This window comes from Hemiscyllium ocellatum, chromosome 15 (genome assembly GCF_020745735.1).
Source record: "Hemiscyllium ocellatum isolate sHemOce1 chromosome 15, sHemOce1.pat.X.cur, whole genome shotgun sequence".
Classification (NCBI taxonomy): Eukaryota; Metazoa; Chordata; class Chondrichthyes; order Orectolobiformes; family Hemiscylliidae; genus Hemiscyllium; species Hemiscyllium ocellatum.
In genome coordinates this window covers 44,933,898-44,954,651 of record NC_083415.1, presented here as the reverse complement: position 1 = coordinate 44,954,651, position 20,754 = coordinate 44,933,898, and the positions used below count along the sequence as shown (strand labels likewise).

Here is a 20,754-nt window from a genome sequence, read left to right as displayed (position 1 = left end):
TTCAACTAGGGATGGACAACAAATGCTGGCCTAGGTGGCGACGCCCAAATGCCATGGGTGAATAAAAGCAATGGTTGGTTTAAAGTAATTGTCAAATCATTTTAATGATGAACCATTGCAAAATGGAACATCGCTCCCAAGAGTTATGTCCATTTAGCCCGCTGACACATTATGCTAATCAGTTTCAAAGTACTGCTATACTCTATGTCCCAATTAAAAATAAATTTTGAATTGTCAGGATACCTCAGTATGCTTTGTGTTAGTATGCATTTTGAGTTTTGACAGTGAGGGGCTCCTATTTTGATGTTTTACTTGCAAAACAATGACACTAATTTATTACATAAACCTTGGGTTCAGCAGCTTCAGCTTTTGTTCTAATCACTGTTCCCTGGAATAATGTTGTTGTCAGTGTTTGTGTCATCCCTGACTGATAAACTGGTATGCATGGGCGCGATAAAGCAGCAAAATATCCAAAGATATACTGTGCCAGATTCGTGCCTCTTTGTATAGTTGTACACTTCTGTTGGATTGATGCAGAATCCTAACCTGAAACCTAACCTGAGATTTTCTACTTTGGAGTTAAAGTTTGGCAGTACATATCTTGGGTGTCCTCACATCCACCTATGTTCAATGTGATTCAATGCTTCTCCTCTCATTATCTGTGTAAGTGAGAAGTTGAAAAAATGACTTGGCAAATTACATGCAGTGAGAAAGTAGGAGGCTTTTGCCACTTGTGATTCCTTACAAGTTCTAAGTTTCCAACACCATTTTTAAAAGCTAAGTGGATACCACTCACTCACTTAATCCAAGCCAAGAGCACTCATTTGTCCCGTGTTGGTTGCCTTCTCTGCCCTGCCCAACCCTGAAACAAATGTCACCAATGAAGCAGAAATGCAGAAGCTGTTTAATCAATTCAGTGATGCTTTCGTACAACTACTACTGGATGGAATCATGGGCAAGGGTGATGAGACCAGGAAAATATCCCACCAATATCATCATTGCTGAAATAACAGCAATACTCAGTGCCAATGGCTTTCAGGAACACACTTGGCATCAGTGCAGGAAGAAAATGGAGCTCTCCTGAGCTCCACAAGGATAAGTGGTATCGTTTTCTCTCTGTTAATGGGGCATCAATTAGTCTAGCTCTGCCACTGCACAACTGTGTCACAAACAGCCATAGCTTGCAAGCCTCAGTCTTCCATGTATGATGTACATTCAAAAGAGTTGAAACACAACTAATGCTCTGAAACTACTACAAACATTATAACGACCCACCAGTGGTGAGAACTTCCGACTTTCTCATTGCATGTGACATGCCAAGTTTTTGCAAAGCTTTGTAGCTTGGGTTGTGGATGAGGTCATAGATTTGTTCACCGAGCCGGTATGGTTTTCTGCAGACGTTTTGTTACCTCGCTAGGTGAGCTCATCAGTACATCTTGAATGCAACGTTGTTGATCTGTCCTGCCTGGTGTTTATTGTCTCTGTTTTTTCGTACTTCCAGTTCTGTATCCGAGTGGTTTGTATGTGAGGTTCAGTTCAAGGTGTTTATTGACTGAGTTCCGGTTGGAGTGCCAGGCTTCAAGGAATTCTCTTGTGTGTCTCTGTTTAGCAAGTGCTAGGATGGTTACATTGTCCCCAGTTGAATTTATGTCCTTTGTTGTCTGTGATTGGAAAATGAGAGCGCACTGTGTCTGGCAGTGGTGAACTGATGTTCATGCACACGTATGGTCAGTTTTCTTCCTGTTTGTCCAATGTAGTGTTTTGCACAGTCCTTGCAGGGTATCTTGTTGGACATGGGTGTCGAGTCTTTAACCTTTGTGAAGAGCTGGCCAAAGGTATTCACTGGTTTGTGGGCTGCAAAGATTCATAGGGGTCTGAATACAAACTACTACTACTACTCACTGTATTCATACAATCCCATGTGTGTATCAGTTAAACTTCAGGAATTGGTTACGTCAGTTGCCTGCACAGCTTGTTTTGATATAAGTGTTGCCAACAATGTGGATTCAATTTCCACAATGACTGAGGTGAACTTCTCAACCTCTCCTCTCGCCTGAGGTACATTGACCCTCAGGTTAAACCATCACCAGTCATCTCTCTCTCTCTCTCTCTCTCTCTCTAATGAGAGAGCAGTCCTACAGACTGGTAAGACTGTGGCAACTTACTATTCAGGTAGAGTGGCCTGAACTTCGTCCTTTTGACATCATTCCACTTTGGAACCATACTCAATGCTCAGTTTTGTTTTTCCTGTTTTCCTGCCTCCCAAGCAGCTTTTCTACTTCCTGTTACTGACATTACTTCTATCAAAATTAAGTTGCCCCTTATGGTCCCATACCCCTGACAAACTTGTTTAAACCCAGCCCAACTACACTAGCAAATGTTCTGAGAAACTATCAGTTCCAGTCCTGTTAAGATATAGCTCATCCAGCATGCATTGGTCATTAAGTCATTATGCTTTCTATATTTTTCAAAGGCCTGAGTTTTTTGAAATCCCACTACTCCTCCCCACCCTACCACTTTTGAAGGCATATTTGAAGGCAGTATAAAATAAAATGGGTGGCTGCTTGTTAACCTCCCACCCCAACCTGACTCCCATATTATGGGCAACAGTGGTACCTCCACATCATAATGTGGGTGGACAAGGCAGCCTGCCCACTCATAGAACATAGAACAAAGGACAATACAGCACAGAACAGGCCCTTCGGCCCACGATGTTGTGCCGAACATTTGTCCTAGCTTAAGCACCTATCCAATTGCCACTTAAAGGTCACCAATGATTCTGACTCTGCCACTCCCATAGGCAGCGCATTCCATGCCTCCACCACTCTCTGGGTAAAGAACCTACCCCTGACATCCCTCCCTATATCTTCCACCCTTCACCTTAAATTTATGTCCCCTTGTAACACTCTGTTGTACCCGGAGAGAAAGTCTCTGACTGTCTACTCTATCTATTCCCCTGATCATCTTATAAACCTCTATCAAGTCACCCCTCATCCTTCGTCGTTCCAATGAGAAAAGGCCTAGCACTCTCAACCTATCCTCGTACGACCTATTCTCCATTCCAGGCAACAGCCTGGTAAATCTCCTCTGCACCCTCTCCAAAGCTTCCACATCTTTCCTAAAGTGAGGCGACTAGAACTGCACACAGTACTCCAAATGTGGCCTTACCAAGGTCCTGTAAAGCTGCAACATCACCTCACGACTCTTGAATTCAATCCCTCTGCTAATGAACGCAAATACACCATAGGCCTTCTTACAAGCTCTATCCACCTGAGTGGCAACTTTCAAAGAGCTATGAACATAGATCCCAAGATCCCTCTGCTCCTCCACCTTACTAAGAACCCAACCGTTAACCCTGTATTCCACATTCTTATTTGTCCTTCCAAAATGGACAACCTCACACTTGACAGGGTTGAATTCCATCTGCCACTCCTCAGCCCAGCTCTGCATCATATCTAAGTCCCTTTACAGCTGACAACAGCCCTCCTCACTATCCACGACTCCACCTATCTTTGTATCGTCTGCAAATTTACTGACCCACCCTTCAACCCCCCTCTTCTAAGTTATTAATAAAAATTACAAATAGCAGAGGACCCAGAACTGATCCCTGTGGAACTCCACTTGTAACTGGGCTATAGGCTGAATATTTACCATCTACCACCACTCTCTGACTTCGACCAATTAGCCAGTTCTCTATCCAACTGGCCAAATTTCCCACTATCCCATGCCTCCTGACTTTCCGCATTAGCCTACCATGGGGGAACCTTATCAAATGCCTTACTAAATTCCATGTACACTACATCCACTGCTCTACCCTCATCCAAATGCTTGATCACCTCCTCAAAGAATTCAATCAGACTTGTAAGGCAAGACCTACCCCTCACAAATCCGTGCTGGCTGTCCCTAATCAAGCAGTGTCTTTCCAGATACTCATAAATCCTATCCCTCGGTACCCTTTTCATTACTTTGCCTACCATCGAAGTAAGACTAACTGGCTTGCAATTCCTAGGGTTATTCCTATTCCCTTTTTTGAACAGGGGCACAACATTCGCCACTCTCCAGTCCCCTGGTACCACCCCCGTTGACAGTGAAGACGAAAAGATCATTGCCAACGGCTCTGCAATTTCCTTTCTTGCTTCCCACATAATCCTAGGATATATCCTGTCAGGCCCGGGGGACTTGTCTATCCTCAAGTTTTTCAAAATGCCCAACACATCTTCCTAACAAGTATCTCCTCTAGCTTACCAATCCATTTCATACTCTCCTCTTCAACAATACGGTCCCTCTCTTGGGCTAATGGCTATTTAAGGACTTCTTCCCAGTTCTCCTGCAATTATATATATAAGGCAAGGGAAGGCAGACCAAGATGGGTTGCCCCACAGCTTTCACTGCAGGGGCAGCTATCAGGTAGAAAGGAATGTACCTATATTTGAGGGGATGGGATGATTTCCTGCGTTCGTCAGAGTCAGTCAACATTGTACACTCCTTTAAATCTTCCACAGCTTCTAAAACATGGCTTCTGCCCAGAATTGTTCCTAAGGTTGGGGCGACCAGCCTTGGCTTCATTCTTTCGGGGACCCTGTGTTGGGACCAGAGGCACCTGGGAGATATTAGAAACTATCAATTAATAAATATGTTTGGCAAATTTAAAAAATGCATTTATGTTTCTCTTTGTTTTATACTTGAATTGGGCAATACTTTCAAAACTAAAGCTGTCCCAGGACCTTTGTTAACTTGCGTGCAGTCATTTGTTTATATTCCAAGTTCATGCTGTTTTATGTGGGAATAAAATAGAAGATGTTATGATAATTAATTTTGCAAGACAGACCTTTGTTCCATAGTGTCTCATTGTTCAAAGCATTCATGTTAGCTGAAGATTCTATTGATACAATGTGAGCAGATGGATCACAAACTTTTCTTCAGCCTTGCTTTGAGCAGGACAATGCACTCACACTTTACTCCCTTACATATTTGGGAGCTACAGTCTCACAATAGTTTCTGTGTAGCATGTATTGCTGGAAATAGTTATCTTTCACTCTGGGCACAGACCTGGTTCAGTTAGCTTCAAATGGGTATCCATTTAAAAGTGTACTAAAACTCAACAGTCCATGACTATGGTGATATCCTTATGGTTGTGAATCATCAATGCTTAACTTTTTAAGTGTAACATATTTGAGGCTGAGAATGAGTGACTTGACCTTTGATCAGCCATTCAACTTAACCAAAATTCATTGAACTTGGAGTTGAAATGGCTTATTCCAAAATCCACTTGAAAGAGCAATGTTCTCATTAAATCAAATGCAGGAGTAGTTGTGTGCATGTGATTGATGATGTTTATATATGGATGCTTGAATGTTTGGATGACATTGCTGAGTATGTTCTCTCTCTATACAGAAGTGGTAAATAGAAAAATGTGTACATTGGTACAGTAGTGAATGTTGTAATGATGGGTCTGACTCATATTAAGAGGGAACTTTAAATCTGCATTATGCCACGCTATATGTAATCTACTTGATGTTGACAATGGGGAATTATTAACCACTTGCATCCTTTTATATTAGGCGAGCAAAGTCAGAAGGCACACTACACCAGGTTATATTTCAACACTGAGTTGAAGATGTGAGCCTTTGTCCAAAGTTAACAATCACACACCAGATTATAGTCCAACAGGTTTAATTGGAAGCAGTAGCTTTTGGAGCCCTGCTCCTTCTTCAGGTGGTTGTGGAGAATAAGATTGTAAGACACAGAACTTATCGCAAAAGTTTACGGTTGTTGTGGTTCTGTTCGCCGAGCTGGGAATTTGTGTTGCAGATGTTTCGTCCCCTGTCTAGGTGACATCCTCAATGCTTGGGAGCCTCCTGTGAAGCACTTCTGTGATGTTTCCTCCGACATTTATAATGGTTTGTCTCTGCCGCTTCCGGTTGTCAGTTCCAGCTGTCCATTGCAGTGGTCGTTTACAGTGTGATGTAATTGAAATTATATATTGAAAAAGGCCTGGATTGTTTGTTAAGTCTCTCATCTTTTAGAATGACCATGTTGGTTTCAGTTCTTTCACATGTAAGTCACACATACACATACACTCCTACAGATACACACATTCCTACAGACACACATGCAGACCCTCTCTCATACGCTCACATATACATTCCCACACACCCCCTCTCACATATACCCCTTTACACTCACAAGCATACACTCTCTCACAGAAACTCATAACCACCTCCCCTCCACATACACACAGCCACCCACCCATGTGCACATATACACATATAAGTTTGTAGGGTGAATTTGTATTTGCAGGATTACATTTTACTTTGATCAAAAACTACATGAATCCATGTAAGATTCTGTAAACCCGCTTTTTTAGATTAGAATCAGACTGCCCACTGTGGCAAGACAGCCTCACAGCGAAGCTCACACCTTCAATACATTATCTGGGCCGACATGACACCAATTGTTAAAGTTCACTTGAGAGTGTAACTTTTAAAAAAAAGTTTTGCGATTTATATATGAAAGAACTGAAACCAACATGGTCATTCTAAAAGGTGGGAGACTTAACAAACAAAAGCAGGTCTTTTTCAATATATAATTTCAGTAACATCACACTGTAAACCTTTGATATAAATTCTGTGTCTTACAATCTTATTAAGACCATAAGACCATAAGACATAGGAGTTGATGTAAGCCCATTCGTCCCATCGAGTCCACTCCGCCATTCAATCATGGCTGATGGGCATTTCAACTCCACTTACCAGCGTTCTCCCCGTAGCCCTTAATTCCTCGAGACAACAAGAATCTATCAATTTCTGCCTTGAAGACATTTAGCGTCCCGGCCTCCACTGCACTCCGTGGCAATGAATTCCACAGGCCCACCACCCTCTGGCTGAAGAAATGTCTCCGCATTTCTGTTCTGAATTGACCCCCTCTAATTCTAAGGCTGTGTCCACGGGTCCTAGTCTCCTTGCCTAATGGAAACAACTTCCTAGCGTCCACCCTTTACAAGCCATGTATTATCTTGTACGTCTCTATTAAGTCTCCCCTTAATCTTCTAAACTCCAATGAATGCAATCCCAGGATCTCTACAACCACCTAATGAAGGATCAGTGCTCCGAAAGCTAGTGCTTCCAAATAAACCTCTTGGACTATAACCTGATTTATGTGATTTTTAACTTTATAAACCCCAACCCAACATCGGCATCTCCAAATCAAGGCTTTGTTCAGAATCTGTTTCAGAGTTTTAGCCTGGAATCAGGCTGGTTCAAAAAGCACACAATTTGTAGTCACATCTAGTCAATGTGGCATCTTATAAATTCCAGCTTTCAGAATAAAACCAACCTGATTCCAGATAAAACTCTGAGACAGATTCTGACTGAGATGTCATCTTTTGTTTACTCATGACAGCACAGCACAGGAACTGACTTTATAAACACTTTGCACACCATCTAACACTCTTGGTTACCGACAGAGATGTATTATCTGACACTCCACTTACAACAGTTGTATGACCTTTTGATCTCTCTGCTCTTGATCTCTCTGCCAATAAACTCTGTGTCTGTGTGCCCTGCTTTCTCACTGCACCTGACAAAGGGACTGCACCCCAAATGTTTGCATAATTTCAAGTAAACCTGGTGTAGTGTGACTTCTGAGTTTGTCCACCCCTATCTATAGCTGACATCACCACATACTGGGGGAGACCAGACTCTGGACAGTTTAAAGTCGGGACATGGATTAGAGAAGGGAAGTATCTTATATGCTCCTTGAATACTCATGGGCTGCTGGCTACAATTTCACACAGCCCTGTGAAGAGGTGAACAAACAATTACCTTTGTCAGTGAGAAGCTGATGACATAATATTAATGTTACTTGGCTAGTAGCCTGGAAGTTAAAAGGACAGATTCAAATCCCAGCATGGCGGCTGGTAGAATTTAATTGAAACTAATTCAATAAGTGAAATGGAATATAAAGCTAATTTCTGTAATCATCAAGTTATCATCGAAAATAGTAAAGCTCAACTTGTTCAACAATGTCCTTCAAGAAAACAAATCTGTCATCCTTACCTGATCTAGTCTGCATGTGACAACAGCATTGGGCAATGTGGTTGACTGTTCAAACTGCTCTCTGAAATGTCCCGGTAAGCCTCTCAGTTCAACAGCAACTAAGGATGGGCCATGAATGCTGGTCTTGCTAGCAAAGACCAAATCCCATGAAAGAATAAAATAAATATGCAATTTGGAGTCAACCTTCAGGTATAGCTGGGAGCTAAGTGCACTGTTGTGGAATGCTCACCTGTTTGTGTCAGATGCCATGTGGCTTAAATATAATGCTGTCTCTGGCTCAGTGACAAGACTGTAAAAAAGTGCCGGCCAATATGATCAACTAGTTATGGACTGACCTCCACTCTTGTCTCTTTCTCTCCCTGTCCTATTACAGGAGGGAGGAAAATAGACTGAGTGTGAAAGATAAACTGATAATTGACAGAACAAATACCTGTTACCCTCCCATTAATGACAAAATACTTGTCCATATAAACTACAAAGAACATTAATTTTGAAGACTATGCAACAATCATCTTTCTTGCCAAGGACAATCCTATAATAGAACAAACAGCCAAAGGGAATTGTCGCAGCCCCATTAGTTGAAATTACAAAGAAACACATATAGTTTATTTCCATCCGTATATTTTCATTATTGTCATTACCAATGATAATCTCAGCAGATGATGCCGAGTTAATTATTGCTGCTCATAAAACAATTGGCAGAATGTGAATATTAGTCTGTGATGTTAACAGTTATAGCAGACAAAGCATTGATAGTCAAATGTACGCCAAATCTACAATAGCTCAGGTTTTCTGATACCACCTCCCTGGTAGGAAGTATGATAACAAGGTTAAACTCATACCAGTTTTGGACTGATATTAAACTTGCTTCTGGCTGCGTGAAATGGGAAGATTTCCAATTCCCAGATGACAAAGCACACACAGGAATAGGGCACAAGCATGGAAAATATTGTATGTGAAGTTCAATTATCAAGCTTTAAATTTAAAAAAATAAGCTAACTATTTCAGTGTATTGATGAATAATGTGTAATGTCCTCAGTAATCATTTCTCACTTCCAGTTGCTCCTTTAATTTGATTAATTTTTTTATATTATTGTACATAAATGTGGTCCACATGAATTATTTTTGGAAAAAAGTGAAACTTTATTCCTTTACATCAACCTGATGCAACTTGCACTGTCCACAGATGCTGTCATACTGGGAGTCATAGAGTCATAGAGATGTACAGCATGGAAACAGACCCTTCAGTCCAACTCGTCCATGCCAACCAGATATCCCAACCCAATCTAGTCCCACCTGCCAGCATTCAGCCCATATCCCTCTAAACTCTTCCTATTCATATACCCATCCAAATGCCTCTTAAATGTTGCAACTGCACTGGCCTCCACCACTTCCTCTGGCAGCTCATTCCATACACGTACCACCCTCTGCTTGAAAAGGTTGCCCCTTAGGTCTCTTTTATATCTTTCCCCTCTCATCCTAAACCTATGCCCTCTAGTTCTGGACTCCCCAACCCCAGGGAAAAGACTTTGCCTATTTACCTGATCCATGCCTCTCATAATTTTGTAAACCTCTATAAGGTCACCCCTCAGCCTCCAACGCTCCAGGGAAAACAGCCCCAGCCTGTTCAGCCTCTTCCTATAGCTCAAATCCTCCAACCCTGGCAACATCTTTGTCAATCTTTTCTGAACCCTTTCAAGTTTCACACCATCTTCCCGATAGGAAGGAGACCAAAATTGCACGCAATATTCCAACACTTGTTGAGTTCCATCAGCATGTTCTGTTTCTTTTCAAATTCAGATATCCAGAATCTGTAATATTTTTCTTTTGGTTTTTTTCCCCAACAATTCAATTTTCTCAAAGTTACCATTAAAATGGAGTTTGTTGATTCTTAAATGAAATATGTCAGTATATTTTGTTTGTATTCCATCTGTTGTGAGGGATGCTCAGGAAATCTAGAAAGGAATCAAATAGAGGCCAGCAAATTCTCGACTGGCTTTACTGGCATAGAAGATTATATCTAAATCTCCAACAGTTAAATGCAATTTTTGGCTTTGACAACTTGATAAATATAAACAGGAGCCTTTTTATAACCTGAAACTTAATCGTGTAGGGGATTGGGTCTGGGTGGGTTACTCTACAAAGGGTCAGTATGGACTTGTTGAGCTAAAGGGCTTGTTACCACTCTGTAGGGATTTTATATTCATTCTAAACTCTAAAAATTTCAGATTCTAAACTCATTTCAGAAACTTGTCAATGAAAATCTGATATTGTTCAGTGCAAAGCTGAGTTTTGGAAATATTAATTTTATATGCTTGTGTACTGCACTAGAAATCTTCCTCTCTAGATCAATTTTTTAATGGATTGTGACTAGGCTAGTAATTATTAACCATCCTAATTTCCCTTGAGAAAGTGGTGATGAGTTGTCTTTGCAATCTGCAGTCATTCAGATAGTGTACACTAAATTTTCATTAGGGAGGGATTTCCATGATTTTGATTCAATGACAGTGAAGGAATGACAATAAAGTTCCAAATCAGGATGGGGTACAGCTTTGCGAAGAGATTTGCAAGTTATGGTGTTAGTTTGCTACCTGTTGTCTTTGTTCTTCTAGGTCTCGGGTTTGGAAGATGCTGGTGAATGACTCGTGTGCATTTTGTCTATGGTCAACACTCTTCCACTGTAAATCTGTGGTGTAGGTAGTGAAGGTTGAAAGTGATGGATGCGGTGCACTCAGGTGGATTGTTTTGTCCTGGATGATGTTGAGCTTGTTGAGTGTTTCTGGAACTGTACTCAGCGAGGAAAGTGGAGAGTATCCCATCACTCTCTTGATTTGTGCCTTGTAAATGGTGGACAGGCTTTGGGAAGTTGGAGGGTGGGATATTCCCTCAGGCTTCTAGACTCTGATATTAGAACCAATCGTGGGTCCCTTTCCCATACTTCCCTGCTGTGAAATTGGAGCAGAAAGCTTTTGGTATTCAACTTCCTCAGAGGCAAGGCAATATGAAATTCTTCAATTTTACATTCCATCTCGCACACAAAGTAGTTTCTGCTGCTCCAGGGAAATTCAGCCTGGGAGATAAATTACTCATTACTGAATTTCCAAACACTGATCTACCCTTTGTGGGCACAATATTTATATAGTTGGTCCATTTATGATTCTGGCCAATGGTAATTCCAGGATATTGATGGGAAGGGGGTGGGATTCAGTGATAACAACACCATTCAACTTCAAAGGGAGATAATTTGATTCACTTTTTGGAGATGGTCAGTGCCTGCCATTTGTGTGTCATGAATATTTCTTGCTATTTATTAGCCCAATCATGGATATTGACCAGACCTGAATGTGGCATGAGCTACTTCAATGTCAATGACATTGTGAATGGCACCGAAAACTATGCAATGATTATCTTCACTTCTGACTTTCAAACAGGTGTGTGGAAGTGCGAAACTTGAGTATTGTTGAAAAATAACACTTTATGCTGAAACTTTTCATTTTGCACTCAGCAGGCTATTCACAACAATAGCTATGTAAGGGGAATAACATTTATGATTGGATGATAAGAGAGTGCAGATTGATTGGCAAGTAGATGCTGATTGGTGGAGGTGTGATCATGGAGAATGCACCAGTTAATGATAACTGACAGTTTTACCTACCAGAGCTGAAAATGTGTTGCTGGAAAAGTGCAGCAAGTCAGGCAGCATCCAAGGAGCAGGAGAATTGACATTTTGGGCATGAGCCCTTCTTCAGGAATGAGGAAGGTGTGCCAAGCAGGCTAAGATAAAAGGTAGAGAGGAGGGACTTGGGTGAGGGGTGTTGGAAATGCGATAGGTGGAAGGAGGTTAAGGTGAGGGTGATAAGGTGAGGGTGATAGGCCGGAGTGGAGGTGGGGGCGGAGAGGTCAGGAAGAAGATTGCAGGTTAGGAAGGTGGTGCTGAGTTTGAGGGTTGGGACTGAGACAAGGTGGGGGGAGGGGAAATGAGGAAACTGGAGAAATCTGAGTTCATCCCTTATGGTTGGAGGGTTCTTAGGTGGAAGATGAGGCGCTCTTCCTCCAGCCGTCGTGTTGCTATGGTCTGGCGATGGAGGAGTCCAAGGACCTGCATGTCCTAGGTGGAGTGGGAGGGAGAGTTGAAGTGTTGAGCCATGGGGTGATTGGGTTGGTTGGTCCGGGTGACTCAGAGGTGTTCTCTGAAACATTCCGCAAGTAGGCGGCCTGTCTCCCCAATATAGAGGAGGCCACATCGGGTGCAGTGGATGCAGTAAATGATGTGTGTGGAAGTGCAAGTGAATTTGTGGCGGATATGGAAGGATCCCTTGGGGCCTTGGAGGGAAGTAAGGGGGGAGGTGTGGGCACAAGTTTTGCATTTCTTGCGGTTGCAGGGGAAGGTGCCGGGAGTGGAGGTTGGGTTGGTGGGGGGTGTGGACCTAACGAGGGAGTCACGGAGGGAGTAGTCTTTTCGGAACACTGATAGGGGAGGGGAGGGAAATATATCCTTGGTGGTGGGGTCTGTTTGGAGGTGGCGGAAATGACGACGGATGATACAATGTATGTGGAGGTTCGTGGGGTGATAGGTGAGGACCAGTGGGGTTCTCACTGGTGGTGATTGGAGGGGCAGGGCTCCAGGGCGGAGGAGCGGGAAGTGGAGGAGATGTGGTGGAGAGCATCGTCAATCATGTCTGGGGGGAAATTGCAGTCTTTGAAGAAAGAGGCCATCTGGGTTGTTCGGTATTGGAACTGGTCCTCCTGGGCAGCGGAGACAAAGGAATTGGGAATGTGGGATGGCATTTTTACAGGGGGAAGGGTGGGAGGAGGTGTAGTCTAGGTAACTGTGGGAGTCAGTTGGTTTATCGTAAATGTCCGTGTTGATTCAGTCGCCTGAGATAGAAATGGAGAGGTCTAGGAAGGGAAGGGAGGAGTCTGAGACGGTCCAGGTAAATTTGAGGTCGGGGTGGAAGGTGTTCATAAAGTGGATGAACTGTTCAACCTCCTGGTGGGAGCATGAGGCAGCGCCGATACAGTCATCAATGTAGCAGAGGAAAAGGTTGGGGATGGTGCCAGTGTAGCTGCGGAAGATGGACTGCTCCACATATCCTACGAAGAGGCAGGCATAGCTGGGGCCCATGCGGTGCCCATGGCTACTCCTTTGGTTTGGAGGAAGTGGGAAGAGAAGTTGTTCAGAATGAGGACCAGTTCAGTCAGTTGAAGGAGGGTGTCAGTGGAAGGGTACTTGTTGGTACGGCGGGAAAGGAAGAAGTGGAGGGCTTTGAGTCCTTCGTGATGGGGGATGGAGGTGTACAGGGACTGGATGTCCATGGTGAAGATAAGGTGTTGGGGACCGGGGAAGCGAAAATCATGGAGGAGGTGGAGGGCATCGGTGGTGCCCCGCACGTAGGTGGGGAGTTCTTGGACTAAGGGGGACAGGACCATGTCGTGTTCGGTGGGGCAGGAGCAGGCTGAGACAATGGGTCAGCCGGGACAGTCAGGTTTGTGGATTTTGGGCAGGAGATAGAAACGGGCGGTGTGGGGTTGTGGGATATGAGATTGGAGGCGGTGGATGGGAGATCCCCTGAGGTGATGAGGCTTTACCTACCAGTTTTGTTTAAGTTTACACCAGGCAGTTTGACTCTGATTGATCATTGAACCAGGGAATGGTGCTATTTATTTTGTAAAGTTGAAAACGGTGCAAGCAGGAACCCTCAGAGTTCTGAGGAAGGGTCATCAGACCCAAAATATTAACTCTGATTTCTCTTCACAGATGCTGCCAGATCTGCTGAGCTTTTCCAGCAACTTCTGTTTCTGTTATTGAAGCAGTACTGTTAGACTGGCATCTCTGGCTGACGGGCAGGGTACTAAAATGCTAAGCAAGGGATGGCAGGGATGTTGTGAGCTTCCAGGTGGGCTCAAATTGAATGACTGCTGAGAGAACAGAAAAGCAGACCAGAGTCGAAGCCTAGTCCAGTTCTTGTGCTGGGTTAATGTCTCTGTGTGCAAAGTGTACTTGCTGCAGCACTACAATCATAGTTGCTGCACCCCATGGTGCAGCAGTGAAATCCAGAAGCATACTGCTGTGCCATAAGGTTTCTTAGAAACTGGCACATGCTGATGCCAGTGTCTGGTGATGTAGGGTGCATATGACTGGCATCCATTGAGCGGCCCTGATGGGTTGGTCCCTGGTTCCAATATGGAGATCCTTTGGAACAAGCACCAGGCTGAAATTGTCAGGTGGCCACTGTCACTTTCATGTTGAGAATTGACATGTAGTTTGCTCAGGGCAGATGATATAAAAGAAAGTTGCTATTAATGAGCTGAGTTCTGCAGTTAATAAGAATTGAGTTTTGAGATAATTTGTAGCTCAGGTTGAGGTTCTGGATGTAGGTTTGCTCGCTGAGCTGGAAGGTTCATTTTTAGATGTTTTGTCACGATACTAGATAACATCATCAGTGAGCCTCCGGATGAAGCACTGGTGGCAAGCCTGCTTTCTATTTATGTGTTTTGGTTTACTTGGATTGGTGTTGTCATTTCTTGTGGTGATATCATTTCCTGTTCTTTTTCTCAGGGGATGGTAAATGGGATCCAAGTCAATGTGTTTGTTGATAGAGTTCCGGTTGGAATGCCTTGCTCCTAGGAATTCTCATGCATATCTCAGTTTGGCTTGTCCTAGGATGGATGTGTTGTCCCAATTGACGTGGTGCCCTTCCTCATCTGTATGTAAGGATTTAGTGAGAGTGAGTCTTGTATTTGTGTGGCTAATTAATGTTCATGTATCCTGGTGGCTCGTTTTGTGCCTGTTTGTCCAATGTAGTGTTTGTTTCAGTCCTTGCATGGTATTTTGTAAATGACATTAGTTTTGCTTGTTGCCTGTATAGGGGCTTTCAAGTTCATTAGCTGTTGTTTTAGTGTGTTGGTGGGTGTGTGGGCTGCCATGATTCCAAAAGGCCTGAGTAGTCTGGCAGTCATCTCTGAGATGTCTTTGATGTAGGGGAGAGTCGCTGGGTTTCTGGAAGTGTTTTGTCTGCTTATTTTAGTTTGTTGCTGAGAAATTGGAAGACTGTGTTCATTGAGTATACGTTCTTTGTGAATATGTTTTATAGGTGATTTTCCTTTGCTTTTCATAGTTCTTCTGTGCTGCAGTATGTGATGGCTCATTGAAATAATGTTCTAATGCAGCTTCGTTTGTGGATGTTGGGATGATTGCTTCTGTAGTTCAATATTTGGTCAGTATGATTTGTTTTCTTGTAGATGCTGGCTTGAAGTTTCCTATTGGCTGTTCAATATACTGTGACATCTAGGAATGGCAGTTGTTGTTGTTTTCCTCCTCTTTAGTGAATTTTATGCCAGTAAGGATATTATTGATGGTCTTGAAGGTTTCCTCTAATTTGTTTTGTTTAGTGATGACAAAAGTGTCATCCACATAGCTGACCCAAAGCTTGTGTTGGATGGTCGGCAGAGCTGTTTGTTCAAGTCTCTGCATTACTACCTCTGCTAAGAATCCTGATGTTGGACAACTTATGGGTGTTCTATTGGTTTGTCTGTAGGTTTTGTTGTGGAAGGTGAAATGAGTGGTAAGGCATTGGTTCACTAGCTTGACAGCATCGTCCTTGCTGATGAAGTTGGTGTTTGATGTATGTGTCTTTGGTTCTTCTAATGATGTATTTAACTTGTGCATATTCAGTGCTAATCAGTACTCACTTGCCAATGAGTCAGCGTCTCGTCATATTGTTATTCAGCTTTGTACTGGTACTCTTTCAAAGCTGTGGTCCTGGGGACCTCAGGGGGATGTAGAGATAGGTCATTCATTCAGGACTCCTGGCTGCAGCTGGTTGCAAATTTCCTGGTTGTTTAAACCAACCTGGCCTGGTTGTATACTGCTCATGTCCTTTTCAATTGACTTTTTTTTACTTTTCCTTCCCAAAGTGTTTTTTTCCATAAATCTTGTGATCCTCAATAAAGAGCACACAAAAACTGTTCAATCTGCCTCTTATTCACCTGTTTGAAGGTGTTGGCAAACATGTTGGTTTTCCAGGTGCCCTAACCGTACGTTTTCTAGATATAGTATGTTCCACACAATGTGTTCCCTTTCCACCTTTTGTGAAACCATCAGTTTTTGCAGTTTTTTTGGAATGCTATTTTAATAATCTTCTTAAATGATGCAAGCTTCATGTTAGAGACTGGAGCACCCAGTCTAAGCTAATACTTCAGTGGCTTCTGTCTGTGTTCACTTGAAAAAATGAACATGGCCTAGTTAACGTTTTGGTCGTAATACAATACATCTGAATGTGGAGCACTGCTGATCCCAGGTATATCAAATTTATGAAATAAAACACAAAGAACTGCTAGAATGCTGGAAATCTGAAACAAAAATTGCTGGAAAAACTGAACAGGTCGAGCAGCTTCTGTGGAGAAAATACATTGTCAACTTTACACGTCCAGTGACCCTTTTCAGAATGTACTTCCTTCTATTTCTATGCTAACTTCATGATTGTTTTGAGATCGACAAAAAAAGTTCAGCACCACGGATTTTCTTGATGTGAAAGCACTTCGACTTTGGTCTTTCTTTTTGACTCATGGACTGCAGGTGTCGCCATCTGGGTCAGCATTATTGTCCACATCTCATTGTTGTGGAGAGGGTAGAGGGTGCGTTGCGGTTTTAAATCACAGCACTCCGCGTGGGCGAGGGACACCGCCAGTGCAGTTAGGAAAGGGGCCAGCATTTTGACCCAACACAATAAAGGATCAATTATCGAGCGAAGCTTAGAAAATCTCATTGGATTTTTCTGCAGTAATATTCTGCTGGTGGTATTAAAAAAAAATCACATTGAGGTCGGGCTGAATCAGCCTTTCACAGAATTATACAAAATACCAAGAATGTTACTTAGATTTTATAATTCTGCATGTTTCGTCAGGAAGAGACTTTTATTGTTTATTCATTGGAAATATTGTGATTTTAACTTCCTTCTTTTCATCACTTCATTGGATCATTTGCCAGAGTGACATTTTTGGGTCGATAACAAACATTTCACAATAGCTTGCCAGTCATCTGCACTGTGACAAATTCCTGCACAAAGAATGAAGCAAAACATGTTCAACCAAGTGCTTTACCGTAAGAGATCGGCGTCGTGCTTTCCAGAGGAACACTTGCTTACTTTGTCAGATGAAAATTGCGTCTCAATACGAAAAACATAGAAGAGCTGGTAAAAAATAAAATCCTGTAAAACGTTGAAGTGAAACTTTGATGCTTTAACGAAGCCCGTGCGGTTTAACGGATTATATAGTGCAGTACAGTACAATGGTTTATAATGCTTTTAGGTGAATGTGCGTGCATGAGCGAGGGGGTGGAGTTGGTAACTTATCCAGCCCGGAGATTGTTGTCACACTGGGAGGCTGGGTTAACATTCCTCGTAAGTTAGTCTTTAGAACAGGATCTCTGGTGGACAGCATTCTTCCTCTTATTCAAGTTTCTCTTCAGTTTGGTTTGGAACTATTCCCGGTACCGTAAAGGAGAGCTCGCCAACTGCGATGGAGAACGTCCAGACAACAAATGTCACTTCAAACACTTATTCCCGTATCCCGAGACCAAGAATGTATGCGAATTCCATGCCAGCGGCTGTACGTAATTGCCCGCACTCCAAATTTGCCCAAAGGTATCATTTTGCTTTGTTCATTTCAAAATATAATACCATCGAGCATTTATATTTCTAATGTAGGTAAGGTGAAACCAAAAATTCTATCTGGTTTTTGTCACATTGGTTTTAGTACAGATTGCAGTATCGTTGGCTGAACAAATTAAAAACTGAATGTATTTGATGCATTCAGGTCATCAAATTTTAAGATCATGTTTATGATATAAAGATTTATTAATCGCTTAAGGTTCACTGTCTGTTTTATTTGGCTTGCATATGCTTTTCCGAAGAACGGTTGAATTGTACATACAAACGCATCTCGGTTATAAAGTTTGCATTCTTACAGTTTTGAATGCACTTCCAACCAAATGAGAAGTTATTTATAGTGTCGACTAGTGTTCAGAAGTTCACAGTTGGTCAGACCTTGTTTTATTAGGGTACTTATTGGCTTTCTATGTTAGTTACACTTTCCCATTTGGGCTTTTTGTATGAGGGAAGTTGCTGAGGGAAACTAGGCATCTGGGAGCTGATTGAACAGGATAAACAACTATGTATCTCCCGAAGCAACAAGATTGGAAGATTGTGGAACTAACAGCACAATCTTTGATCTTTTCCAGGATGTGATTGGGAGTTTCACGGCTGCATTTTAAGAGATTCTTTAACCTTCCCCCAATGACTGAGGTGGTAAAAATATTACAACAGTTTCTGAGGTGGTTAATGATTGTTCAATGTTTGCGTGGAGGGACTTATCCTTCAACCTGTTGGGATCTGATTGCAGCTAGTTGAAGTTTTGCAACCTTAGTCTTTAAAACTGAGGAGAGATTTGTGAAGGGTTGTGCTAATTTTCCAAATCAGTTTCCTGTAGTTGAGGTGGGTTGGTAAAGCTGGCAGGAATTAGAAAATCTTTGCTGATGGATGGATGACAGCTATCTTGTTGTCCATCCTGTTTTGTGACCTTCTATTACAGCTAAGACCATACCAAAAGTCCTATCATAAGTCCTATCCATATCATAAGTCCTATCTTGTTGTCCATCCTGTTATGTGATCTTCTATTACAGCTAAGACCATATCAAAAAGCATCAAGTTTGTTAAATTGCCCTCTGATGTAAGGGTTACACCCGAAACATCGACTTCTCCACCTCCTGATGCTGCTTGGCCTGCTGTGTTCTTCCAGCCTCCTGCCTGTCTACCTTGAATTCCAGCATCTGCAGTTTTTTTGTTTCTTGGTATAAGTAACATAATCCAGTTGAAAGACTGAGAAGGACATTTTAATTAGTGTCTGATTGTCAAATCAGATACAGAAAGAAAAATACACAGAAAGCAAAGCTGAATTGAAAGAACAAAAAAGAAACAGAAAGGAAAACCAAAAAAAAGTTATTTATGAATTTAAATTTGACACTTTTAAAATCTCTTCCAACACCTGAAAGAATATCGCTTTAAATTTGTAGCAGTTTATTTTTAGCTGCAGAAATTTTAATTGCCAAATACTAGAATTTGTCATGTTATTGAATGGTGCTTTTTAAATGGACAAAGCATAACTTCCATATCTACTGCACAGATACAGCAATGTTCTGGTACTCCATTCATTTCAATGGTGAAGCAGGCAGCAAGGTGAAGTTTCAGTGAAACTAATGACGGAGTGGCAAAATGTGAGAGTGACCTTAGGAGTTTGAGTTTAACTGTGCATCTATCCAATTCTTGATTTAACTTTTGCATTTCCTTATAAACAGTGGAATATGGCATTATCTGTTATTTTGAGTGGAACATCTGAACTAATATTATGTATTTTCTGGATTCAGTTGATATGAACAAAGCAATGGTTTGGGTTTTAGAAGATTGGAAGCATTTAATGCTGATAAAAACTTCTGCATGGTAGAGAATAAGACACAGGAGCAAAAGTAGGCCATTAAGTCTGCTCTGCTACTCAATGAGATCAAGGCAGATCTGATAACCCCCCATTCTACCTTCCTGCTTTTTCACCATAACCTTCAGACTCCTTATTGATTAAATATCTGTCTATCTCAGCCTTGAGTACACTTAATGATCCAGGCTCAACAAACCTCTGTTGTAAAGAATTCCACAGATTCACTACCCACTGAGACAAGAAACTCCTCATCTTTGTCTTAAAGGTGTAACCCCTGTTCTGAGATTAGGGCATAGTGGCTCAGTGATTAGCACTGCTGCTTCATAGTACCAGGGATCCAGGTTCAATTCCAGCCTCGGGTGATTATCTCTGTGGAGTTTACACATTCTCCCCTTCTCTTTGTGGATTTCCTCCCACAGTCCATGGATGTGCAGGCTAAGTGGATTAGCTATGGGAAATGTATGGTTATAGGGTGGGTCAAGATGGGATGTTCTTTGAAGGGTTGGTGTGGACTTGATAGGCCTGCTTTCACACTTTCGATCAGAGTGGTGCTGGAAAAGCACAGCAGGTCAGGCATCATCTGAGGAGCAAGAAAATTGATATCTCAGGCAAAAGCCCTTCATCAGAAACCTGATGAAGGGTTTTTGACCGAAACATTGATTTTCCTGCTCCTCGGATGCTGCCTGACCTGCTGTGCTTTTCCAGTACCACTCTGATCTAAACTCTGGTTTCCAACATCTGCAGTCCTCACTTTTGCCTGCTTCCACACTGTAGGGCTTCTATGCTTCTGTCTGGCCTTCAACCTCTACAAGGGGAAACAATCTCTTCATATTTCCCCTGTTAAGTGTCCTAAGAATCTTACATGTTTTAATGAAGTCACCTCTAATTTTTCTAAATTCCAATAAGTTCAGGGTCAATCTATTTAACTTCTCTTTATTAAACAGTTCCTCCAAAACTTGAATCAGCCAAATAAACCTTCCCTGGACTGCCTGCAAAAGCCAGTGTATCTTCTCTGAGAGTATTCCAGTTGTGGTCTGACTAGTATAGTTTTAGTAAAACGTCCTTACTTATACACTCCATTCCCTTTGAAATAAAAGCCAATATTCAATTTGTTGCTGAATGTTGATGTTTGATCATTGTGATTCATGTAGGAGGTTTCCCAAAGCACTCTATTCTAGCTTCTTTTGTTTTTGTTTACTCATGGGATGTG

At 42.1% G+C, this 20,754-nt stretch overlaps 1 protein-coding gene across 7 annotated transcripts in view; it reads left to right on the top strand.

Moving 5' to 3' along the window:
* LOC132822966 (rho GTPase-activating protein 18-like) overlaps positions 1–20,754 on the top strand; it is a 143,912-nt gene that overhangs the window by 56,844 nt on the left and 66,314 nt on the right. For 3 of the 7 annotated variants that reach the window (XM_060836422.1, XM_060836423.1, XM_060836421.1), the window contains exons 1-2: positions 17,183–17,251; positions 17,527–17,701. The exons of 3 other annotated variants lie outside the window; for them this stretch is intronic. In XM_060836422.1, the coding sequence (XP_060692405.1) occupies positions 17,212–17,251; positions 17,527–17,701 (215 nt within the window). In that variant the 5' untranslated portion in view covers positions 17,183–17,211. Of the gene's footprint in view, positions 1–17,182; positions 17,252–17,526; positions 17,702–20,754 lie in introns of those variants that run through there. One more of the 7 variants, XM_060836427.1, reaches the window with a different exon arrangement.